The following is a 27,723-nucleotide window of genomic DNA, read 5'->3' on the forward strand; positions in this document are numbered from 1 at the left end:
GTCAACTTGGTTGTTTCTGCACTGGAGCCTGTCAAAATGCTCTTCAAACTCTATTTCAAATCTATTTTGAAAAAATAACAAATATCATCATGAGGATCTGGAACCCGACATACGAGCTCATTTAGATACAAGGAATAAGAGGAACTAGTTGGTTTGATAAAATGATCATTCAGGAGAAAGATATAAATGCTCAAAGTGAGCTCTGCTGAATAACTTTTCACTGTGCAATCTGCAAAACAAGACAAATCGCAAATGGATTGGGTTTGGGAAACATGTCAAATGAAGACTTGGGAATTTGAGAATGGGCATAGGGGCACAAAAAATTATAGGAAATACGCTGGAACAAGCCGTTTGTCATGAAAATAAACTAAATGCATGATGCAAGCCTCCAAAGTAGGCTACTCAAGCTTTTCTGAACATATGCACTTAGTGAACCTTTGTTGACCCCTCAAATCAAGTACTTCAAAAACTCATCCAATTTGATTATGGGAGGCTACAAATTAATTAATATGCTTACTGATAATTGATGAACACATTCCCAAAGACATTTTTCACAAAATTCATTAGGCTTCAAATTATAGCTCTCCAAATTGAGCTACTTAGGCAAGATTCTGCAGTTGCTTTTTTGAGTGCTGCAAGTAAATTTTCTCAACATGGGACCTCAAAATTTAGCAAATTTTGGAGGTCCCAACAAGAGGGGGTTTATTAGCGGTAGGAGGGTTTTCTTCAATTGGAGGGTTTTCAGTAGTAGGTGGAGCTTCCTCAGATGATGAAGTGACAATTTTCTTGGTGGAAACCCTCCTTCGTTTTGGCTTTGGAGCTTCAACTTGAGCAGAAGGATTGGGCTCATCAACAAGTGGCTCTTGCTCTGGTTTTCTTGGGTGTCATTTTCCTCTTTGGCTTGGAGGATTCCTCTTGAGCAGGCTAGTTTGATTCTCCACTTGGAGGTTTTGGTTCAACAGATGGAGGGTTAGGCTCAACAGATGGTTCATTGGTAATTGGTGAGGATGAATGAATTATTGCAAGGGGAGTGGCATGGGTGATTTCGAGGGTGGCTGCCTTTTTCTTCTTAGATTTTGAGGCCTCTCTCTTCTCAGGAGCCTTCTCAGATGTTGGGGCAGTGGTCTCCTTCCTTTCGGATGCCATTTCTACGCTCTAAGACTAAGGATTACACTTCTACTTCAAACAAAAACCCTACACAACCTCCTAATTCTTTGACAAAAACACAGAGATATAGGCTTTATAATCCCTTACTTGGATTTTGAAATCTCTTGGGGTGCAATTGAAGCTCTAGGAGTTGCTCTGAATCACCTAGAAATACTCTTCACTCGTTCTTTTGAATACAGGGTGCACAATTAAGCTGCAAATTTGGTTTTTATTGATCTCATGGGGGGCTGCCATTAATTCCTTCGTACAAGCTCCGCGAGTTGGTAGCTTCAAATTTTAAACTCAGCCATTGATCTAAGAATGGATGACCACGATCGCATCTTGACTTCTTTTGACCGCTGACATGGCGCCCTCTAATTCTCCTTCTGCCACCCGTTGATTTTCTTTATTTTCCAAAGTCCTATCTTTAAGATTATTTCGCCACCTTTATGCATGTTACTTCTCCCTGTGGGATAGCAGGGACCTCCTTTTCTTCTATGTTTTCATCATCGTGCTACCTCACGGGGTTATTTTCTTCAATTCTCTTTACTGCAAGGTAGCAGGGGCTACCAGCTCCTTCATTTCTTTCCTTTATCCTTCTAGCTCGTGGGATGATTATCTCATTTGTATTCGGCTTGCGGGATAGTGGGAACTACTTCCTCCTTTGTAGTTTCTCCTCATACCGCTGGCCCGCGGGGACATTATTCTCTTTATGCTTAGCTTGCAGGGTAGTGGGGTCAAGACTTCTCCTCAACACTTTCAACTATCCTGCTATCCCACATTGACATCTTTACTTCTAATTTAACCGTGCGAGGTGGTGGGGCAATGTAATGTCCCTACTAGTTAGAGATTACTGTCCTGCAAAACAGATTGTTAGAATACAACATATAAATATATATATAAACCATTTTTAATTTGCAATCTATTTTTAATACTTAATTAACATAATCATAATTTTTATCTAATCAAAAGGATACGAATGCCATACGAAAGTATGTCCTTAGGTGGTCATGAAGCTCACTTTCTTGGAACCCCTTGGTCCCAAGCCCTCCAGGAAATCGAAGATGAGTTCGAATCCTGTCTTGGGTGTAACCTCTTACACCCAAGCCATCCAAGGAAGACCCTTGTCTATTCCTTGCCTTGGGTGATGCCTCCATCATCCAAGTCCTCAGAGGGGACCGACTAGATCCGTCTCTTCTTGGTTGAGTTTAATCAACCAAGCCATACATATGCATATCAGTGTTCAGTGTATATACTGCCCTAGGGATTATCATAATCCCTCCCTTAGACTAAGGGAGTTTCCTCCCTATAGCCTCCAACATGTGATTTCATTTATAATACATTTTTGCATTTTATTACTATTTTCCTATTCCATAATCCACATGTACATATTCCCGATTTAACATGTGTTCACTACATATATTCATAAAAATGTTCATTAACCAATATTCACATTTATTTCTTAACATATATTCCTACTATTCCTGATATGTATTTACTAACATCTAAGAACCATTCATTAACATATGTATTAATAAGTTCATTACTTATATTTATCAATATATGTATTAAAATATTCATTATCAATATCCATTAATATATGCATTAAAATATTCATTATTAATATTCATTAATATATATATTAAAATATTCATTATTTATATTCGTTAATATATATATTAAAATATTTATTAACTATATTCATTTAAATTACTAATTCTATATATATATATAAATCAATTATATTTCCTATAATATAAATGACTAGCACTACCATTTACCAAAGCATTGATCCTTTATTCTACCTAATGGTTGTGATGGCAAACAAATCTGACATGCGTCAGATTTGGTCTGCCACATTATGTGAATGCCTTTATATTAGTATTGCTATATTGTTGTAGACTTAGGTTAATACTATTATTATTAAATTCTGCCAACAACATTATTGGGCTACATATATTAAGCATACCAAATGTTACTGCTAGTTACTTAATAACAGTTCTGATCTGCTCTCCTCCCCCTGCAGATAATACCTTTTTCCTTCCTTATATCTTTGCAATTAGATTAGATGCCTCCAAGAGACATGTCCGATGTCTCTTCCTAAACTCATCTTGTATTGCTCCCAAATTAATCGATTGTAATTGCTTAATCAGTCATCAATATCCTTATTGATATTAACATGATCGCTTGTGTTATTCATTGGAAACTATACTGTAGTGGTGTCTTAAGAGGAAACTATTCCATGAATTTCCTTATAGAAGAATCAACTCCTTAATCTTTGACGTCATTTATGCCATCCATATTAACCTTCCACGATGCCCATAATAAATGGTATGCTTGCATCCTATCTGAAATGTATAAACTATGGATTGTTTATACTTCAAGTCTTAATTGAGTCTTTGACCAATGATTGGGCTAGTGAACATATCATATATCCAAAACTAGATGATTCTTCCTTTTGACGTCAAGGTAAACTTATGTGGTAGAATCATTACGACACTTGAATGATGTGATAGTATTTCATTAAAATATTTTATGAATATCATCGATTAACAAATATTAATTAATTAATAATAATTATTATATTTATTTTATTATATCATTTGTATATAATGAATAAATTAAAATATTAAATTAATAAACAATTAACAATATTTTAATTGCTATATTTAGGTCATATTTCTTGGTTAGGAAAAATATGATGATTAAGGATGGGGCATGGCATAAAAAGAATACACCGCCATTTGTGCTCTTTGTAATGTGCACCTTCGTAAGTAATATTTAATTAATGAATTTTAATTAATCATTCATTAGTCATTATTATATTAATTAATAATAATAATTTCTTCATTTAGGGTCTCTCTCTTTCTCTCCTTATATATATAACGGTCCCGGAGGGAAAATGACAGTCCACCCTTCTCAAAATTTCTTGTCCTCAAGCAATTGGCAATTTTCTCAAACACAAACACGGAGCATACACATAAAAAACACAAAGCATACACGTGAATACACTCATTGTCAGATTTTTCTTATTGACTAGAGTGATTCATCTTTACCCTATAGGATGACAGGATCATCGCTCTGATACCACTGTAATGTCCCTACTAGTTAGAGATTACTATCCTGCAAAATAGATTGTTAGAATACAACATATAAATATATATTATATAAATCATTTTTAATTTGCAATCTATTTTTTATACTTAATTAACATAATCATAATTTTTATCTAATCAAAAGGATACGAATGCCATACGAAAGTATGTCCTTAGGCGGCCGTGAAGCTCGCCTTCTTGGAACCCCTTGGTCCCAAGCCCTCCAGGAAATCGAAGATGAGTTCGAATCCTGTCTATTACACCCAAGCCATCCAAGGAAGACCCTTGTCTATTCCTTGACTTGGGTGATGCCTCCATCATCCAAGTCCTCAGAGGGGACCGACCAGATCCGTCTCTTCTTGGTTGAGTTTAATCAACCAAGCCATACATATGCATATCAGTGTTCAGTATATATACTGCCCTAGGGATTATCATAATCCCTCCCTTAGACTAAGGGAGTTTCCTCCCTATAGCCTCCAACATGTGATTTCATTTATAATATATTTTTGTATTTTATTACTATTTTCCTATTCCATAATCCACATGTACATATTCTTGATTTAACATTTGTTCACTACATATATTCATAAAAATGTTCATTAATCAATATTCACATTTATTTCTTAACATATATTCCTACTATTCCTGATATGTATTTACTAACATCTAAGAACCATTCATTAACATATGTATTAATATGTTCATTACTTATATTTATCAATATATGTATTAAAATATTCATTATTAATATTCATTAATATATGCATTAAAATATTCATTATTAATATTCATTAATATATATATTAAAATATTCATTATTAATATTTCATTATTAATATTCGTTAATATATATATTAAAATATTTATTAACTATATTCATTTAAATTACTAATTCTATATATATATATATATAAATCAATTATATTTCCTATAATATAAATGACTAGCACTGCCATTTACCAAAGCATTGATCCTTTATTCTACCCAATGGTTGTGATGGCAGACAAATTTGACATGCGTCAGATCTGGTCTGCCACATTATGTGAATGCCTTTATATTAGTATTACTATATTGTTGTAGACTTATGTTAATACTATTAATATTAAATTCTGCCTACAACATTATCGGGCTACATATATTAAGCATACCAAATGTTACTGCTGGTTACTTAATAACAGTTCTGATCTGCTCTCCTTCCCCTACAGATAATACCTTTTTCCTTCCTTATATCTTTGCAATTAGATTGGATGCCTCCAAGAGACATGTCCGATGTCTCTTCCTAAACTCATCTTGTATTGCTCCCAAATTAATCGATTGTAATTGCTTAATCAGTCATCAGTATCCTTATTGATATTAACATGATCGCTTGTGTTATTCATTGGAAACTATACCGTAGCGGTGTCTTAAGAGGAAACTATTCCGTGAATTTCCTTTGAGAAGAATTGGCTCCTTAATCTTTGACGTCATTTATGCCATCCGTATTAACCTTCCACAATGCCCATAATAAATGGTATGCTTGCATCCTATCAGAAATGTATAAACTATGGATTGTTTATACTTCAAGTCTTAATCGAGTCTTTGACCAATGATTGGGCTAGTGAACATATCGTATATCCAAAACTAGATGATTCTTCCTTTTGACGTCAAGGTAAGTGGTAGAATCATTACGACACTTGAATGATGTGATAGTATTTCATTAAAACATTTTATGAATATCATCGATTAACAAATATTAATTAATTAATAATAATTGTTATATTTATTTTATTATATCATTTGTATATAATGAATAAATTAAAATATTAAATTAGTAAACAATTAACAATATTTTAATTGCTATATTTAGGTCATATTTCTTGGTTAGGAAAAATATGATGATTAAGGATGGGGCATGGCATAGAAAGAATACACCCCCATTTGTGCTCTTTGTAATGTGCACCTTCGTAAGTAATATTTAATTAATGAATTTTAATTAATCATTCATTAGTCATTATTATATTAATTAATAATAATAATTTCTTCATTTAGGGTCTCTCTCTTTCTCTCCTTATATATATAACGGTCCCGGAGGGGACATGACAGGCAATCGTTTTAGCTTTGCATTATAAGCTATCCCACCAGCCCATGGAATACTTCCTTCTTTTGACTTACCATTGCGGGGCACCCTTTTCTATATTGTTCTCTAGATTCTATATTTTCAAAGAAATACAGATTAGTCCTTAAATACAACTCCAAGGGTACTTGTAAAGCGTTTTGCATTTTAAGTTGGTGCATACTAGAGCTCAATAGAGGCAAAAAATTGGGCTTAAAATTTGTATTTAAATTTTAAGTGTTTGTGGCCACGTTGTGTAACTATTCATGATGGTCATTTGCATAATCACATATCTAATTCAAGGTTTGATATAGATGAAATCATGGACGATGACTACTCATTGAAAGTGAGTGAAAATATGAAAAATGTATGATTTGAGTTACATGTCAACTTTTAGTAGAAAACTTACTAGTTATATACTTATTATTCATTAAGAAATAACCAAATCATTGTGAACTCAAAACAAATAGCAATACACAATATACAAATTTAAACCTTACACTACCATCCTCTACAATTATAAATCATTAACACTTGACTTCTAAAACAAGATAAATTAAAATTAAAATGATATACTAGAAAACTTTAGAAAACAATACTAATAAATATAAATTCCACTTCATTATCATCTCACTTAAAAGAATATAGTCTAAATCATCTTACTTAAAAGAATATAGTCATAATCAAATATAGATTATACAATAAAACATAAACAACCAAAACTTTTATGTTTAAAAAGAGTATTTTATTTATTTTAAGTTGAATATTTAAGAAATAAAATTACATTTTATTATCATTTCACTTGAAAAAAATATTTTTAATCAAATATACAACACACAATAAAACATAAAACAACCAAGACTTTTACATTTAATTGCACAATAAATAGTTTAAAAGAAAAATAGTTTATCATTTATTATTAGTTATTAAAAAAATTCATTTGAACCAATCACAAACAAATTTTAACTTTTAATTTTTTCAATCTTTTTATTTACCTAATTCTAATTGTACAATTTTTAACATTATAAATTATGAAAAATTATTCTTATTGGCTAAATACAATTTAGCTGTTATAAGCGGATTTTTAGGAAATCCAAAATAATTAATTTTAGTGGCAACTATATAGTAGAAATATATGTAAATTCATAAAATATTCATTATTTGATTTTTGAATAATTAATTAATTTATAATGATTATCTAATACAAACAAAATAAAATATTCATTTTGAAACAAGTATCAATCATAGTTTTAGAATAAATTAAAGAGTAAAAGTTAAATATACAAGCTATATATATATATTCGAACCAATTAAAAAATACAAATAAAATAAAATATTCATTTTAAAACAAGTATCAATCATAGTTTTAGAATAAATTAAAGAGTAAAAGTTAAATATACAAGCAACCTTTACTATTTTTATTTTGGAATGCAAATTAGTTCATCTTCTAACACACACACACACACACATATATATATGAACCAATTAAAAAATACAAATAAATTAAATAAGAAACCACATTAATTCAAACAATTGATATGTAAACAATTAAAAGTAAAAAATAATTTATTATGTCCTTTTTCTTCTCTTCTTTCTTTGAATTTTTATACCCTTCCACTCTCCTATTATTATTATCGATAATTTACTCTTCTTCAAAATAACATTCCTCAACATCTTCATTCCACTCATCCAACTCTTCTAATTGAAAAGCTTTTCCAATCACATTTAAGGACATTCCATCCATTGAGAATTCTATTAACTCATCAAGGGATTTAGTTTTTTCCTATTGTAATTGTTCTATTCATTAACTAATATTAGACTCATAGATGAAGAATCAATATCTACTTATGCAAACATTAAGTTATGTTATAATAAAATAAATTGATTTGTTATTTTTAGTTACATTTTTCTTTTATTGAATTAATATGTTTAAAACTAATTATACTTTTATACATATTTTATTATATTTAAATTACAACGAATTTAAAATCTATTGCCACCTTTGTTTTTTCCACATAATTGAAAACCCAATGTCACTTATTTGTCTCATTTTATCTAAATTGGTTGTATTTATCTTATTTTGACCTCTATATTATGGAGATAGATAGTTTTTGGTAATTTTTAATTGAAAATCTATTACCATCTTTGTTTTCTTTGATGAAAAGGTTTCACAGACAGTTTAGACCAAAAGTGGATAAATCTAATACAATAGATTGTGGAAATTACATGAGTATAATTATTTTTTTCTATTTTTACCTATGTAATATATATATATATATATATATATATATATATATATATATATATATATATATATAATATATATATATATATATATATATAATTTTTATGAAATATTTGTATTGATTTGTTGTCCAGAATTCATTTTATTTACTTTATTTTTTTATATTTTATATCATGTAAATAATAACTAATAAATAATTTAAAATGTATATTGATAAATTTTTTAAAGATTGAATATAATTTTTTTATTATAAAACTCCAACAAATATACTTTAATATGACTATATTGACATAGCTAAATAGAAAACTTGTAATTAAACTAAATATTTCTAATAATAGATTTATACAAAAATTAATGAAAGATATATACACAGTTTAGGTATTATCTTTCTGAAAATTTTCTAAATATATACATACAGTTTTTCATTTATAAATAAGAATTTTTATTAATTTTTTTTGACACTTCATTACTTTCCAGTCATAAAGAATGCGCTGTAGCTTTTACCTCGGGGCTGGAAGCTACCGCAAAGTAAAAAGTTTTCAACATAAAATGTAACTGTGTGTATATTTTCCATTTTATATATTCTCTTGCTATAATTTATGAATATTTACTTTTCTCCATAGCTCTAAATTTAACGGCTCTTTCGTTTTGGAGGGAGATAAAATAGTTCTGTAAATGCAATCAGGGTTTAGGATTTGTCTTTTAGGGTTTATGAATTTGTAATTTTCTGCCCACAATCCTGTTAAAAAGCCTTGCTTCAGTTTTATGGAAATAATATTTTTGTTACAGAAGAGTTTCTTGAGGGTTCAATTAATAACAGGGCTTGATACGGCCTATAAGATCACATTAAGAATTTTTTAGGAGAGAGATTTGTTTCAATGCTTCGATAAGAACATTTTTGAATACATATAATTATATTAAGGATAATCTATTGACATGAATATGAATTCTCCAGTGAAAATGGATTTGAATGCCAGTTATTTAGATTCAGCGATTGCCTGGAGACTCAGGGAATTGAAAACCCTTTCGTTTTGGTACGTAAGGAATGGCCAGTGGATGAAACCTTAAGCAAAATTTTCAGTTAGGGGCAACTGGACAATTTTAGGAGGCAGATGACTTTTCAAATTAGCCATATTTTTTTGACAAAAGAACTGAAAAAGTAGCCAATTAACAAAAGTTTTGCTATTTGCAGGAGCATGGCCAAGCTAATAATAGTAATTGCACTGGAAACCCAATTAATTTTCTTTATTTGTAAAATCAGCGATTCTTGATCCGTCTGAATTATAAAATATTGGAATATTTCTTAGCCCAATAGAGAACAGTTCAACTTTTAAATTACCGAACATGTGTCATTACAACAGTTGTTCATCATAATTTTTTAATTGAAACTCTAAAAAATATTTTGTGAAATTGAATATAATTTCTAATCAAATCCTGGGATAGCTGCTGTATGGTACCTCCACTGTGTAATTAGGACTCAAGGCAACCATTTGGCCCACCAATTGTGTGAGAAGGAGCTGTTGGATTCATTCCTCATGCTCAGAGTATGGATGGAATGACCCTTGCTTGGACAAATAGTTTTTGGAGTTAGAAACCAGTTTTGAGATCAACTTGATTATGGGAAAAATTAGTTCTATCTAGGAGTTGCTAATTAGTAACAGTATCCTCCAAAGCCTCTTCTTCCTGTAGGGTAGCTTGCCAAATATTAGTACAGAAGATCATTGGTTCAATTGCACGTGCATTTTCGTGTACACAGTAATTGTTACTTAGAAAAATCAATGCTTAAATGGTTTTGAGCAAGAATCATTAAAAATTAGCATTTTCTTGAAAGCAACTTCTTCCTGCAGGGAAGCTTGCCATCTTTTAGTGCAGACAATCATTCTTTTCATTGTGAATATTAATTTTAATGTCCTTGTGTTGAATGTACTATTTTCAGGCTTTGCAATGAAATGCCATTTCCGTCAACTTGCTGTTGCAGTTGGTATTCTTTTTGTGAACTGTATTTCAAAGAAGATCATTTAAACCTTTTAATTTAAGAGAATGTTTGAAAGCGGTAGCTTAAACATTTTTCTCTTGTGAATTTCAGTACGAGGGAACAGAATACTTTTCTTTTGAATTTCTCCAGATATCTTTGCCTGATTGTTGATTTGAATGTTGAATTTGTTGTTTCGGTGCCAAAACCTTTTGAACTACTGTGTACTAGTTATTGAAACTTCAATACAAGGTTATTTACATGGTGTCAATTTAATCAGATTTGGGAAAGCAACAACATAAACCTTTATTTTGTGGATTTCGTGTTTAGATTGGAGCAGGGTATTACCACAACAAACCCCTCCCCAAATCGATGGCCAACTGTTGATTTGCGAGTGGCATATAGCATTTCGGTGCTGATTTTTTACAAATATTGTATGAGATTTATTTAAGCTTTAATACAAGGTTTATTTATAGTTTGGAATTAATCAGATTCAGGAGAAACAACAAAATAATTCTATTTCTTTCTATAATTTCAGTATAAGGAGGCAGCAGATTACCCACTTTAAACCTCTCTTAATATGAATCGGGCTAGTTGGATTACTTCCTTCAAGCCTCTTCTAACATCAATGGACGGTGATCCTTTTAATATAGAGAGAAACTGACAATACACTGCTCCAATCAAAATAATCTGTCAGTTAGGTCATGTATGTGGGCATTACAGCGTTTGTTCATTCTAGGTCTATCTAAAGTTCGTTGCATGCGTTCTTCATACTCAACTGTTGTTACTTGTTATGTGTTTTTACCCTCAAAACCAGTTACCTTATTAGGTGACCTATATGTTTGTTATAAGTATGTGAAAGACTGGCATTAATATAGGTTGTCTCTTCGGCTTTGAATCCTTTTGCATGTTATTTATTTATTTTTGTTTGAGTCTAAGAATGATTGAAAACGAGTTCACGTTTTTACTTTCAATTTTCAACTTATCCATCTTTAACTGTTATGATGTTGGATTTTTAGGGAAGAGTTACTTATGTTTATGCTCATCACTAAAGTTTTATGACATATAGTTGACTTTCCTGTTTGTTTGCTTCAGAGAACAATTGCTGCAGTTTTCTGTGGCTTGGATGGCAATCATCATCTGATTTTGCAAAGCTTTGGGAAAAAGGTTTACTTAAATAGGTTGCTTTGAAGGTATTTCTATGTAGACAATTATCTGTGAATAGTTCTATGTCGCACTTGAAATGAAAATTTTTAAGTGTGCACCACGCAAGTTTGGATGTTTGCTACTGTTCAGTTCATTGATGAAAGAAACTTTAACCCATAGTTGAACTACTCGCGACTCGGCTCGACTCGCCAAGCCCCTGGGAAAAAAACTCGGCGAAAAACTCGACAACTTAAAAACACACTTAAACCTAGTAAAAAATGCATTTTTTTTGTAAAATTTAATGAGAAGATGCATCCAATGAGTCAATAAATGATAACACAAAAGAAACAAGCTGATTCTAGATATATTTAAATGCAAAGTGTCTACAAAATCGCATCCTCATGAGGAATGCTGATGGCTGGAAGCCTGGAAGCAAAATAGTAAATTACTAAATAGTTTTTGTAAAAACAAAAGTAAATACATCATTACAAATTACAATTACAACTTCCTCTTCCCAGCTCTAGCAAAAGCTTGGGGAGAGGTAGAACTAGAGGGTCTAGATTGTCTAGTCATATAAGTCTGCTGTGGGACTGGGCGTGACTGTGCCTCCTCGCTTGGTATGGTTGATTGAGACTCATCCTCCATCCTGGATGAAGCTATGTCTCCACCTGCCTCTGGCATTGGCAATGAATCTTCATCCTCATCCTCATCCTCATCCTCCTCAATGTCATCCAGCCTGAAACCAAATCCACCCCCCTCCTCCATAGCCTGCCTCTCCAAATCAGTGATGTCAGTGTCGGAAAACAATGGAGGCTGCTCCTGTGATGTCCAATCACTGTAAGGATCTCTATCATCCAAGTCAATTGGACCACCTTCTAGTTCCTCTACCTTCCTTACGCATAATCGAAGATTATATTGCACGTAGACAAGGTCATTGAGCCGTTTCTGCGCTAACTTGCTCCTCTTCTTTGTGTGGATTGCTTCAAACAAGCTCCAATTGTGCTCACAATTGGATGAACTGCAAGGCTGACATAAGACTCTGAGGGCAAAGTTTTTGAGATGTGGGGTGTTTCCACCCCAATTTTGCCACCAAGCATTTGCAAAATAAATAAAATGGAAAAGTTAGTAAGCAAAGAGAAAAGAGAAAACATAATTTATCAATCATTTTAGTCTTTAGATCCCAAAATCCAAATGGCAAATGTTATACCTGGGGTTTGAGTGGTTCTTCCTCTCCTAGCCAACTCTGAAGAGAATAGCTTACCCCTCCCTCCCTCATAATTTTGGAGCTCACTCACAATGAGGTCTCCCTCCTCAACATCAGGTACCATCCTCTCAATGCATGTATTGAGGCCCTCCATGACTTCTCCATTCGAATCTGAGTAAGAACCCCCGAACCTAAAACGAGGGTTGAGGAAGTAGCCTGCTGCATGAATGGGTTGGTGGAGCTGATTGTTCCACCTCCTATCAACAATTTCCCAAATGGGATCAAATTTGAGCCTATCCCCCTTGTAGTAATTTTTGATAGACTCCTTGGCCCTATCCATGGCCTCATAAAGATATCCCATTGGGGTTTTATCCCCATCCACCAAGCGAAGAACTCGAACCAAGGGCTCTGACACCTACAATTGAAAAATACAAATTGCAAAAAGATCAAAATTTAAATAATGAAGTTACAAATTAGTAATGAGAGACTTGAATCAAGAATAACTAAAATTTAAAAATTAAAGTTTTGAAGTAAGTTAGTAACAACCTTCACAATCTCTGCAGCCCTTTGTGCAAATTGGCTGTCGAAGACTATGCAGTGGAATGCATGCGACAACCTCTCCTTCAGGCTTCTTTGAATAAGGTGAGTTAAGCCATTCTCCACTCACAAACATTTGTTTCAAAGAAGTCAATGCAGAAAGAATGCTTTGCAACGTCAAGAAAATCGTTGCAAACCTTGTGACACCAACTCTCACCAAATCTTTCCCTTGGGTGTGTTGTCTCATCAAATTTAGGACCCAAGGGTGATTGTAAATATATTTGGTGATCCTCCTTGCATCTTCTACAACTAGAGTCACCCACTCAAGTTTTCCTATGTCCTCCAAAAGAAGGTCAAGGACATGTGCTGCACAAGGTGTCCAAAAAAGAGTGGGGTGCCTCTCTTGGAGGATTCTTCTTGCAAAAGAAGAATTTATTCTTAAGAAATATGCAACCAAGTAAAACAAAGCCCACAACAAATGAAAATATTGCTAATGCCTAAAGATGATAATTCAAAAGGATTCTACCTGCTGACACATATGCTGCTGCATTATCTGTGATGATTTGCACCACATTCTCTACCCCCACCTCCATGATGACATGCTCCAACATTCCAGCCAATGTTTCTACATTTTTCACCTTGCTGGAGGCATCAACATATTTCAAGAACACTACATTGTCCTTGCAAGCGACCAAAAAATTGATGATGGTGCTGTTCTTGCCATCTGTCCACCCATCAGAAAGAATAGTGCAACCATAATTTGCCCATTCAATTTTTTGATCCCCCATCACTTCTCTTGCCCTAGCAACTGCATTTGTGAGCAACCTGTAAGTGGAAAGTGAAATTAGGTCTTAGTACACAATTTTGATTTAATAAACAAGAAATCTAAAAAATAATTAAAAATGAAATCAAGTGGACTATGTAGTAATTTACTAACCTCCCACTCAAATCCCTGCGAGAAGGGGCCTTGTACCCCTTTCCTGAAACTGTCATAGCAGTCACCAAATTCAGCCAATAAGCATTCTCTGCCACATTGAATGCAATGTTGTTGAAGTACCAAAAATCAGCAACTGCAATGTCAGTTTTCTCATGTACCTCCTTATTCCATCCAGTGGCCTCTAATGATGGTTGTGCTCCAGGTGTGTTCCTGGGCACAAAATAATCACCTATCGACCTTGATCGTTGTGATGGAAGTGGAACAGTGCCAAGTACTCTATTATAGGAAGCAGAAGCAATGGGCGAGGTGATGGTGGGTTTGCGGATACGTGGGCCACGCCGAGAGCCCACTATGCCCTCAAGTGCTTCTTCTTCCTCTTCAAGGTCAATAGAAACACATTGAGATTCAGCTATGGCTGATCTCATGGCTCGCTTTGCGCTCTCCCTTTGCAATTTCTTCTCTTCCCCAGCTGCAAGTAGGGCATTCATTTGTCTTTTTATTTCTTCACTGGTCATAGGGCATGCTCTAGCATCATGCCTATCTATTCCTGCAAGGTGGTATTTGAGGCGGTTGATGCCTCCATGAAGTATTCTCTCACACTTTATGCATATAATTGACCTAGGATCGGGTCCCTCATAGGCATACCTCCATGCCCCATCTCTAGCACCTCTAGGACGAGTGCCTATATATCCAGATGGGCATGGATCTAGTGGCCATTGCTCCCTTGCCATGATTAATGCTTACTTAACTTACACATACAAAGTGAAAAAAAAAATTAACATTTTAGTTAAACAATTTAGCACTAAGCAAACTATCTACATTAGTTTAAATAAATTTAGACATCATTCGAAGTTTTTAAAAAAAAAAAATAGGGTTTGAATTTTTTTTTGAAAACTAGATTCTTCAAAAAAATTGTGAAAATTCAACAAAACTTGTATTAAATCTTGTGTAAATAACTTAGAAATGATTTAGACTATCTAGGAATCATTTGTAATCAATCTAAATGCAACAAAAAATAAACAAATTGTTTTAAAAAAACATAGAAAAAAAAAAAAAAAACTTACCTGGGAATCTGATTTTGCCTTCAAATCCCCTTCAAATCCACTTGGAATCAGCCAATAATCACTCCAAATCACCTTGCAAGCCCTTCCAAGTGAGTTTCCCCTTCTCAGCCCAAAACCATATCGAAAAACAAAAAATGACTGTATTTTTTGCCGTTTTCGGCTGTTATGCTAACGTGGGCGAGTTTTCCTAGCGAGTAGAAGTCATTACTACTCGCTAGGTCCAAAAACTCGGCGAGTTTTTGTCACTCGCCAAGTTTTCGGTGAGTGTGTCATCTATGCTTTAACCTATTTAAACTTCGTCATTAGGATCACTCGCTGAGTTTTCGGCGAGTGTGTCATCTATGCTTTAACCTATTTAAACTTCGTCATTAAGATTTGACAGTGTTTGTCAAAGTGCAATTCGTCTTTTAGCTCAAAATGCTAAGATACTGAACTTTTACATGTATTTTTTGTGATGGTTTTTAATAATTCACACTTATTGCTGATTGACAACCAAGTTTTCTACATGCAGTATTATAGGCCCTAAGCTTGCTGATGAACAAAGACAAAGCTTTTATGCATTTTTGCACACCAACCCAGTCCTCCTTCACAAACAGAGGTTATGATATGGAGGGAAGCGCTGCCACAGGAGCCATCGACATCTTCTCTAGCATGAACAAGTTGCAAGTCCACTCTCTTAGGGCTTTGTTCGATACTTATAATTTAACCTAGCTAAGGAATTTTGCTAATCATGCTCTTGCTTCTTGTTTTACCAGTATCTTGCACCCCCATCCACTTCCAACACTACCTTGATCATTTTCCAAGGTCTAGGTAGGAACCATCAAATGTTGCTAAGAGGTGATGATTTGAGATTGAACCATGGAGATATGGATCTAGACCTTTCTATGGCCCCATACCATTCCAACCACCCACAGTAGTCAATGAACATCAACGGTGGGTAGAGAAAACAACACCTAACCCAACACTTGCATCAAACAATACCCAATAAATTGCCATCCACCATGAGAATGCAAAGTCAAAATAATGACCTTACATGCATGTTGCTACCCTACTCAAACGATGGCTTCACCACATCCCAAGTTCCATCATCACTCCCTGTGTCCACCTTAGTAGTAGATATAACCATTAGGACACACCAACAATGCCTCCACTAGCAAACGACTTCACACCTTGCACTAATTCCATTCTCTTTGTAGCATGAATGCACATAGTCTTTCTTAGTTGAGGGATGAAGTCACTAACAACCTTAAAAACTAAATGGGATTGGGTCCCTTGAAGTTGTAGGAATACTTTCATTTCATCCTAGCCATACAATTATGCTTTATGCATACTAACCCTATCCTCCACAAATAGAAGCTACTATGGGGAGGGAAGGACCACCATGCGAGACACCAATAACTCCTTTGGCATCAACAAGTTACAAATCCACTCTCTTAGGGCTTTGTTCAATATCTTAGAATTCAATTGAGCCGAGAAATCTACTCTAACTATATCCTTATTCCTTTTACTAAATATCCTCCATTCTCTCCACTCCCAACACTACCTTGAGCATTTCCAAAACTCCTAGGTATTAGCCATCAAAAGTTGCTTTAAGGCAATAATTGTAGATTGAGCCATGAAAAATGGGTCCCAAGGAGCCTTCTTACAGCTCCGCACCATTCCAACCATTTGCAACAGCCAATGAAATATCAACACTAGGCAGAGAAACACCCAACCCAACACATGCACTTAACAATCGCTAACATACTGCCATCCACCATGAGAATGCATGCTCAAAATAACAATCCTTCACAAATGTGGCAACCCTAATTGAATAAATTAAAGTATAATGGCAGTGCAAGCTTGTGTGTCACATAGGAGGGGCTACCGTTTAAACAAATGCTGAATAGGAAGCAAAACCATTGTCGCCTTGGGAATCTTTCCCAAAAAGGCATTTAAAAGGCATGTACTTCATACTCTATAATCCTCATGGAGACATTCTAACGTTTCCTAACCATCTAATCAAATACTAGTCATGTGTTAAATATATATCTCATGATTCCCTAAGAGATCTGCCACCTTATTCTCTTTTCTTAGCACATTGGTGAAGAGCTATTGCAAATGTCTTTGCCAAGTTGACAAGCATTAAAGAGTAATACCTCAGCTTGCAGATTCTTACATCTCCTGCATTTTAGATCCATAATTATAGTCTTCAAGATCCTTTCAATTATTAAATTATGAAAACCATTCACCTTCCCCAGTTGACAGCCTTCTATCACTGCAAGCCATTCCACCTCATTATTAGATTTCATTCCAAGGAAGAAAAGATACCCTGCGATGAAATTTCCACTCTTGTTATGAAAGACGACACTTGAAGGCTTGCTTGGATTGGCCCTTGTAGCACCGTGCTAGTTCATTGTTGGATATCCTGGAGGGGAAGGCTTCCAATACACATTTTTATGCCAAGGCTGTTTTTCTTTGAACCTGTTAACTAAGGACTAGTGATTGTATATGTTATTCATATAATACAAATAATAATGCTACCACTAGTAATTCTCATATAATTGATTATCTATATTTTATTTGTGTATTTATTATAAGTTTATATTATGGTTTTAGAAGTTTGAAGCTATATACAAAAATGTATTTATATTCTATTTTGTGTGTGATTTATTTTCAAAGAAAACCTTTTAATAAAATTCAGCCCAGTGACTTGGGTCTAGACATAACTGTTTGATTAAGCATTATCCTTGAGGATATAGTTTCTATAATGAATACTTTATTTTATCAGACAAAATATATAATCATGTTTCAACAAGTTTCAGATTAAGTACTGGGCAAAGGTACAACATAGCAGTATCAGTTCTCTCAACAATTGTTTTGAAAGGGTGTTTCTTCATCTGCATCATTTTGAAGTTGAATAAAGGTGTGGGACTGCTTCCTAGTTTTTATGCTGAATGCAAGAAAATTTAAGAAGGAAAACAACAATGTTGGTTGTTCCTGTGCCATGTCAGAAAATCTTGAGCTACAAAATGCCAAAGCCAAATTGCTCATTTCTTTATAGCACAGACATAAATTACCATATACCATTATAGAAAATGTATTTATCCACATTGCCATGCATTGTGAACCCTTTAAATCTATCATATATCAATGCTGTCATTAAAAATTCTGCCTTCTTTGTGGGCTGTTACAAAATATCAAGGGAATGGACATGTTCTTTTATCATTCCCAGCAGCTGTAGACATAGTGAATGCTGTTCCAAAGTTTTTTTTTTTTTCCCAAAATTTAAAACAGGATTGTGAGTATTCAGAATTCGGATATTCTTTCTGCCAATTTGGACATGGATTATAGAGTAGAAGCCTTTTCCACATAGTTTGCAACAATTATAACAGGTCTGTAGTTAGGCTCATAAAATAAGGTGATCCAGTGGCAGTCTATGGATTTTTAAAATTTGGTCTTTGTATGTTTAAGCTTTGGCAGTTTTTGTGTCATTAAGCTTCTTGAATTATGCCCTTTAATTCTGTTGAAATCACTTACGAAGCCTTGTAAAGTCCAAATAGATTGAAGTTTTGGATTGCAAACTTTTCCCTATTTTTGTATTTTATTTTCAGTGCACATTGGATTGTTTGGTAGTAGTTATGCATGTTGTGGACTTGTCATGGGAAGTCATTTTTCTTTTGTGATATTACGAAGAAGTATTTTTCATGTGCAAAGTTTTTAAGTGACGAGTTGATTACATCTTGACTTGTTGAATCTTTCTCAAGTTTTAGTCACTCAACTTTGACCAGTTCTACACTAAGATAATTCAAGTGCTGTGGTACCCAAAGAATGCTCTTGTTTTGCATTCTGTGTGAATATATGGTGTCGAAAATTAATATATGATGTGCACAGGACAAATAATGAAACGTGCACATTAGTAACACCATTTACCACAGTTTGAAATGTCTAGTGCATGGTTATTTGTTTATTGATATGATATGTGTTTTTCTTATAGAAAACTTGGCTAGTAATTATGTTAAAGCTCAGTTGTATGGCTCTGTTTCAACTTAATGAACATTTCCTACTATAATATGTGGAACAATGTAATAATTGTATACAAAGCAGCCTACCATTATCCAAAATGAGCACGTCTTAAAGGTAGTTAGTCCTATGACTACATAGTGATAACGATTTGAGAAAGATCTCAATGTAAGGCTTTTGTTGGGTATATAACATGCTCTTTGGGGCATTAATCAGGTCTGTGTTTGAGAAGGAATCAAATTGACAAAACATTCATAAATAGAATTGTCAGTAAGTCAAGAATGATTTCCCAAGAAGGTGAGGGAGATATTGTTCTTGCAAAGGAACTGGCTTGGTTATCCATTAGTATGTTTTGTTGGATGTACATGAAGCTGCTTGTTTAGTTAGCCTGAACAATTTGACTGTTGCTTTTTTCAATATATGTTTCTTACGTGGATTCCCATGGAATCTGTAAATGTAATCTATTATACTATATCAACTATTACTTTGGTTAATTATTCATATCCTTATTCTCACACTTATATCCAATATTGTACTCACAGCTTAATTGGCTTTAGTTGGTCAAAGATGAATCTATATTGTGTTATTTTCTGTGTTACATTTTTCTTTTTGTTTTTGTGCTCCTGGTTTGGGTTTCAAGACTGAACCTGTCTTAATATTCTACCCATTCCTTACTAATTATTTGCCTTGCAAAAGAAAGTAGTACCACAGGCAATGTGATCCTGGCTTCTTTTTTTGGAATCTATATCTATGAAGTTAATATACAATTTTATTTGCATGAGACCATCTAGTTTGAGGTGCTCATTAGTGTTTGGACTTTGCCTCTATAAAATTCGTTGAGTAGAATGTGCTGTTGTCCTCTGAACTTTATTTTGGTCATACATTAACGGATTGATGATCCTCCTGTCTGAATTATTTGTTTACATTTATATCTGTAGATGGACATTTTAGAAGATTATAGCACTGTGCGTATACCAATGCTATCTTACAATTGGCAAAAACATCATTATTTGATAGCAAAGAAATATCTGAAGTGTATTATTACTATTATACAATGTTTATTATTATTATTTCTTTAAAATTTTGTCACCCTGTCTTTGGTAACTTTACTCATAAAAAATGAATTACAATGCATATAATGTGAAGCTTCCTATAGGCTATATTTGGTTGCATTGAGGTTTCATTGATTGTATTCATATACGAGAATATTTATTGCTCCCAATCAGCATTAATACATAGAATTGCGCATGCCTACTACTAGGAAGTCCATTTATCTATTTCCTAATGAGTATTTTTGGCTCTTTTTTCTGTTCCAGGATAAGTAGGTGAGCACAACTAGTGTGGATCAATGATTGTAGGCTTTGGTAAAGAGGATGTTTCTGCTTCTATGATAACCATGGGAAGAATGACTCAAACTCCAGGTATGGCAAATATAAGAACTGGGAATTCTGTGATGAAAGCTACTTGTGGTGATATTTTGATGGCAATTCCTACTTTGACCTCTATGGTTCCTAACCCTGTTGGTATGGACTGCATGTCGTCAGAAAGCAATGGGTCAGATCATAAACATTCTAACATATTTATGACAGCTGATGGTAACTCCAATAAAATGGTTAGTGCTCCTGTTCTTAATAATAATGCCTTTTCTAATTCTGTTTACAATTTATCAACATTGTCGGGGAACCAAGGCAAGGCTCTTCAATATCAGCAAGGTATTGGAGGCATATCCATGGGTACAACAGACCAGTTAATGCCTACAGTACGTGCACATGGTATCAGTAATGGGGTAATTCCAACGCCTGGGTCTTATGAATCAAAGTTTGTAGGGATAAAGAAACCATCCTATGTTGGAATGGGTGACTGGAACTATTGCAATATAAGCAAACAAATATGTGGCACCATGGGAGCTGTTAACACACAGTTGAAGAATCCATCACATGGGTCCATAAATTGTGCAGTACAGCTGGCAGGAGACAACAAGCATTTGATGAATCACACATCAGAATTATCTAATTCATGTTATATAAATGCTTCAGAGTGTGATAATCTACAACTACAAGATTCATCTCACCAGAATCTCAGTCAGCCGAGACAACAAAATCTTATGCAATGTAAGTTGTGTGTGTCTTCCTTTGAAATGGATTAAGCTAAATGAATTTTGTGTATGTTCTCCAAAAACTAGTTATGATTATCTTGAGTACTTGCATCTTACTTTGTTCATTCTCCCTTCCTTATAAAAATTAAATGTGTTTTGCTGTGTCATACCAGCTGCAATCTTCAATGGGTTGGGTCCATTAGCTGATGATGGTTTTGCAATGAATGCAGCTGATCTTATGCATTCTGGAAATTTTCATGGTCCTGCATCGTGTGGTAGCTTTCATGCAGCAGCAAGTTTTGATGGGGACTCTTCAAGATTAGTATCAACAAACTTGATACATGTTCCAGGATTACCTAGCAAGCAACATCAACAAAAACAGCAATTATCTGAGGAAGGAAGAGGTGTACCTCTGAACCAGCCTGCATTACAGCCAGGTGTAAGCAATGCAGAAATGAAAAGGCAATTGGTTGGAAGACAACATTTGCTGCTATATTTTTACCATGCTAGTAAATGTTCAACTCCAGAATGTCAATGTCGGAATGGTGTATATGTTGTCAAATACAAGCTATGGGCACACATGACCACATGCCATGAAAGACAATGTAATTATCCATGTTGCAGTGCATCCCGGACTCTTATTGGGCATCATAAAAGATGCAGGGATAAATGTTGTCCTGTTTGTGGCCCTGTCCGAACTAAATTATCCTCTAATAGATATACTCAGTTATCAAACCCTGGAGCAACAGAGTTTATAAATAGTGTGCCAGTTTCTTCAAACTTTAACAGTTCAGTTGGATTTAAAATAAATTTGGTGGGAAATTCTAGAGTTTCTGTGCTTGATACAACACAGGATGAACAGCCTCCAATTAAAAGCATAATTGAATCCGCCTCTTCAAACTGTTCACAGCAGGAAGTGAGAAGTTCACAGGCATCTGCGAAAATTCCATGTGAGATGCAAGGGCTCACCCAAACACAAACTCAACCAAATGAACAGGAATCACATACGTTGAAGTCTTATCCATTGAAGCCTATCCTGGCCACCTCTGCATGTGACAGGACACCTGATAAACCGACTCCAACAAAACGGAGAAAGATCGGACCCACTTCTTCAAGCTGTGCTCAATGGAAAGTTGAAAGGGATCCAAGTGAGATGGAAGTATTTAACCAAACTCAACTTTTCCTGCAAAGTAGAAATGGCTTAAGCATGATGAAGTCTGACATATTGAAAACTATCAGTGTAAAGCCTCTACCATTGATGGTAGAACATCCATTAAGATCACAGCAAGTACCTTTCCAACAAAATTGTGTATTAAATAAATCTACTTTTTGGATTCCTCAAGCTGATCAAGGGCAGATAAAAGAGAAACAAAAGAAGGCTGAGATTGGAATCTCTTTTTCAGCTAATGCTCCTAAGCAAGATGTAAAAGAAACTATGCAGGTTGAGCGGGAAATCAGAAGCATACCTGGATTTTTGGGAATATCAAATCAGAAGGAAGGGTTTAATCAAACACAAACTCAAGTTTTATTGCCTAATGGACATGACTCAAATATGATGAAGACTAAAATATCAAAGACTATTGAAGTGAATCATATCCATGACAAAATAGAGGAACTTCAACCTCTATTTAAACAGAAATATATAGAAACTGCTTTGCCAACCTGTTCACATAAAAGAGTTGAAACTAAAAGTATATTGGTATCTGCTGAAAGTCCATATGAGATGCAAGGGGTTTCCCAGATGAAAACTCAGAAATGTCAGCCGAAAATACATAACTTGGATATAAAAAACTCTAGTTCTTTGGAAACTATCAAAGCAGAGCCTGCACTGGTGTATACAGAACAGACTGAGATTTCACAGCAAGGACCTTTTAAAAAAATTAATGAATTAAATAAAGATACCTTACAGAATCCCCATGCTGAACATGGCCTGATACAAGAGCAACTGGTAAAGCAGGTTCAAGCTGTTTCTCTGATAGAGTTTTTCAACTGTGATCAGATCAGAGAGCACATTACAGGGTTGCAACAATGGGTGGGCCAGGTCAGTATACAGCTTCTTGTGAGTATGATATTTATTTTGTCAATTGATGTAATTAATTCAGCAAATGGTCGGAATATTTTATCATCAATATGTCAATCAAGATTGATAACATTTACAATACTGATTTGAAAAAACTAAGGCCAAAATCTTACTAGACTAGATCAATAATAAGGTTCTGGCCGTGTGATACATTAACTGAGGTTTTTCTTTTGGCTGAGGGGGATCTGGGTAGGGCAGGCAGAAGAGGTAATGGGGAGATGGTGGTTGTGTTGTTGCAGTACAAGGGTGCTTCTTTTTGAAGTATCTAAATGCTTTTATTTAATATTATATATTCTCAAGACTAAATGCAAAAATGTAACGTGGGATCGCCCAATTAGTGGACAATAGCAAATCAATAGCATATAGAAAATGATGTCTTTATTTATTCATAATAATTACATCAGGCCACTAGGCATTACATTTAGGCCTTTTAGCCCTATAACAATTATAGGCTAAAGGGCCTTACAATCCAATATAATAGACTTCCCTAGGAACTCATTCTCAATGTACACAAGTTATTGACTAGTTTTTCAACATGAACAATACCACAAATATTTAACCTTTTACTTGCACCACAAGCAATGTATGATCAAATCCACGTTGACATGCCAAAGGACTTTTAATCTCCACTACTTAGATTCTCACTTGAATGCCTCTTGGCTAGAATCCTTAATTTGCTCAACTCTCAATCCAATCTCTATCCTTTCACCTCTCATTTTTGTTGCTTAGATGATTCTAAACTCTTGGTTTACATAGATGATTCCCAAAGGAAACCTATGACATTATTCAAGGGAGAATATTTATAATGTTAAAGGAGACATTATGAAATATTTATCAATTTAAACCTCTTTTCATCAATTCCTAGGCATAAGAAAGCTTAATTGTTTGGTGTCAAGAAATGGATCTTCACTAAGGATGAACATGTCCCAAAATTACCGAATGTGTATACTTGTACCTTGGGAATGATTCTAGATTGCCACTTTCTTCATTGCAAGTCACGGGATGTTTCCCTCTTTTCCTCCAAGTAAAGAAAAACAACTACATTTTGAATAATGAACTTTGCATAAACTCAGATCATTAAATATGAAAAAATGAAACTCAATGGTGTCATGTAATGGCTTCCAGATGATGAATTGCTCTTTAGGCATTGTTGCACAAGCTCCAAACTATTAATTGACCTCTATCTTCACGCGGGAAAGAAAACTTGACCAAACATGCACCACCTCAATATGCATTCTTTGGCTTGACAAAGAATGCTATCATAACTGCAAAGCCAAACGCTAACAAGAACTTTAGAGATCTGCTAAAAGGAAAAAAAATAAACAAGAAAACAAAGCATGTATTTTTGGTTGATGCAAGATTGAATGATCCCAAAGTTTGCTTCTATATCAAATACTCCAAGTAAGAAATTTGTTATCTTAGAGCTAGCAAATAAGATTTGATAGTAAAACGACCCTTTAAGTTGGCATGCCAACCTCAGCTCATCCTCAACACTTGGATAGGATTCATAAAAGTTAAAACATTACTCACACGTTTTTAGTTGTAGAAGCAAGAACTAGGGTACATCCCAACCTCCTTGCCTCAAAATTGTCTCTACTGTACTCTTCTCCACTCCTTCAGGACAAGAGTCTCACTTGCACTTTCCACCACCTCCAAGTGTTTTTCTATCACATTCTCTTGTGGTATACTTTCCTCAATCAAGCTATCACCTCATCCCTACAATGGCTCATCTATATTTTCTTCTCATTGCCGTTCTCAATTACCACCTCCAGCTTTTTTCTATCACTATTCCATCCTCTACTGAATCAATATCTGTTATGCACTGACTGCACTATCTTGGATCTTCTTCTCTATTGGGTGATGGATTCTACACTCTTTTGATGTCATCTCCAACTTCTTGCGAGTCTTTCTGTTCTTGCAAGTATGACCACAATGTTCTAGCACCTCATATTCAACAGCATCTTCATGAAATTCCACTCCTTTCCTCCCCATGGTCTCTTCCACCCATTCAACTCCACTCTTCTTTAGTACCCATAGAAGCTACTTGATACTTTCCTTTGAACTACATCCTTTAGGTTTCCTTCCAAACCAATCCATACCACATCTTTTGGATTAGCCACCGATGTTTATTTTCCAAGAACTTGACATAATCCTTCATCATAATTATCTTTGTCAACAAATATTCAATTCTTCTTGCCTCTTCTACAAAGGAATTCTCTATTTTAATAGATTCAAACCATAGTCTCTAAACTCTCTATGCTTCTACCATGACTTTAATCTTAATTGTTTGCAATTTAGTGCAATCCATGTCAAGCCACAATGCTGCATATTATCTCCCTCTCAAGTTGCTCTATACATTTATCATCTAATTACAAAACAATCTTCTCTTTTCTAAATGTACTATGACTAACTCCACCTCTAGGTAAGACTTTTATTCCGTGTACTCCACTTTATCAATATTGTATTTGGTACTTCTTACTTCTAACCACTTCTGAATCAAGTCTTTATAATCTACGCCAACACTGTCATGTCCCCACTCTAGCTCAGTCTAGCAGAGACATGTGAGTCAGCTTATTATGGGGTCTTGTAGGCTGACAGGGTTGGACAGAGACCCGATATGGTTATTCAGTGTTGGAGACTTGGTGTTCTAGCAGTTATTGATCAGTTGTGAGACATTCCTTGTTTTTAGGAGGCAATTCCTACTTTTTAGGGGGTTTGATCATGCCCAAGGTTGGGTCTCCATGAGATGCCTCTTTGGGTTCAGTTTCAGAGAGATTGGGCTTGTTTCCTAAATTTTAGGAGCATCCCTAGATTTTAGGGATGAGACTACCAGTGAATCCTTGATTTCCGACTTCAGTCACAGACAGGTGACAGGATGATTTTAGGGTTTGTAATGTCAGTTGGGCATTTTGTGGCTATTTGGGTTATATTTTTAATATTTCCTAAGTTAGCGTTTAATAATTAAATAAGGCAAGTTGTTAGCCATTTTGGAGTAATAAGGGGATTTTTGGCCTCATCTGGATGCGCATCCTATTGTGTGATAGCTCGTTGGAAAGATCTTGAAATTCTTTAAATCTTTCTCTTTGGTCTCAGGGCAATTCAGTGAGCGGATTTCTGTCTATGAGGAAAAAGGTCATTTTCTAGTAACATGACCACTTTAAAATAAGAAATTATAACATTTCCACTAGACCACGCCACTTGGAGACAATTAGGGTTCGATTTGCAATTGAGAGGGGTTATAAGGGGATAGGAGCTTCATTCTATCATCATCTTTTGCATATTTGACAACTTGTATGAATTTGCTTTGGAGAGCGATTTCTAGACTGGGACGCAAACCCCAGGATTAGGATTGGCTGGGACGTAGCCCTCAGCAATCTTTGGCACCGGACTTATAAGGCATTGTGCGTGGTGATTAAGGACAGAGGCATCAATTCTCAGTAGGGTTTCAGCGTAGCCTACCATCTTTCCAATGGGGACGTGGTTCATTGCAGCTGGAGGAATGCCATTTGCAGCAAATACACCACGTGGTGTATAGGGTATTGCTTGTATTCACTTCCAGTGTATGTGGGGTTGGAGAACATTCTTCATCTTCCAGTTTGACTTCGAATTTGTATGAGAGCTTGGGAAATACATTGGATTCATTGTTTGGCTTTGTAATTCAGACAAATCTGCCTGGTTAACAGCAAAGATCTATCAGGGATCTTTCAGTGGTATCAGAGCCATGTATTCTGCCAGCCTGTGGGGTTAATCAGACTTTATTTCTATGCATTCGGGTAGAGCGGATATAAATAGGTATTACACACGCAGAAGAGCTCAGTACGAGCGTGAGTTTGGGATAGAACAGAATCCAGTCATGGCTGTGGAACAGGTGGACGGCAGAAGAAATCAGGATGAGGAAGAGAGAGAGATGATGAGGACTCTTATCACTACTCAGCCCAGGATCGCCCAGGCATTAGATAGGTTACAAGATACCTTGGATCGTTTGGATATGGATGGACACAGAGGTAGGCGTGGTAGGTCACCTTCAGTGGCTGGTAGTCACCGCAGCCATCAGTCCCAATCTTCAGTTGGGAGTTCCCATCATTCCAGCAGGAGGCACCGCCATCGT

The 27,723-nt window shown here is 34.9% G+C and overlaps 1 protein-coding gene across 7 annotated transcripts in view; it reads left to right on the forward strand.

The window, feature by feature from the left end:
* The first annotated feature begins 8,993 nt into the window (after positions 1–8,993).
* The window catches only part of LOC131067441 (histone acetyltransferase HAC12), a 145,223-nt gene continuing 126,493 nt past the window's right edge, over positions 8,994–27,723 (forward strand). For 3 of the 7 annotated variants that reach the window (XM_058002457.2, XM_058002469.2, XM_058002487.2), the window contains exons 1-3: positions 9,060–9,135; positions 20,757–21,551; positions 21,709–23,576. In XM_058002457.2, the coding sequence (XP_057858440.2) occupies positions 20,789–21,551; positions 21,709–23,576 (2,631 nt within the window). In that variant the 5' untranslated portion in view covers positions 9,060–9,135; positions 20,757–20,788. Of the gene's footprint in view, positions 9,136–11,654; positions 11,744–20,756; positions 21,552–21,708; positions 23,577–27,723 lie in introns of those variants that run through there. The other 4 variants (XM_058002495.2, XM_058002465.2, XM_058002477.2 and 1 more) reach the window with 4 other exon arrangements.

This window comes from Cryptomeria japonica, chromosome 5 (assembly GCF_030272615.1).
Source record: "Cryptomeria japonica chromosome 5, Sugi_1.0, whole genome shotgun sequence".
In the NCBI taxonomy this organism is placed as follows: Eukaryota; Viridiplantae; Streptophyta; class Pinopsida; order Cupressales; family Cupressaceae; genus Cryptomeria; species Cryptomeria japonica.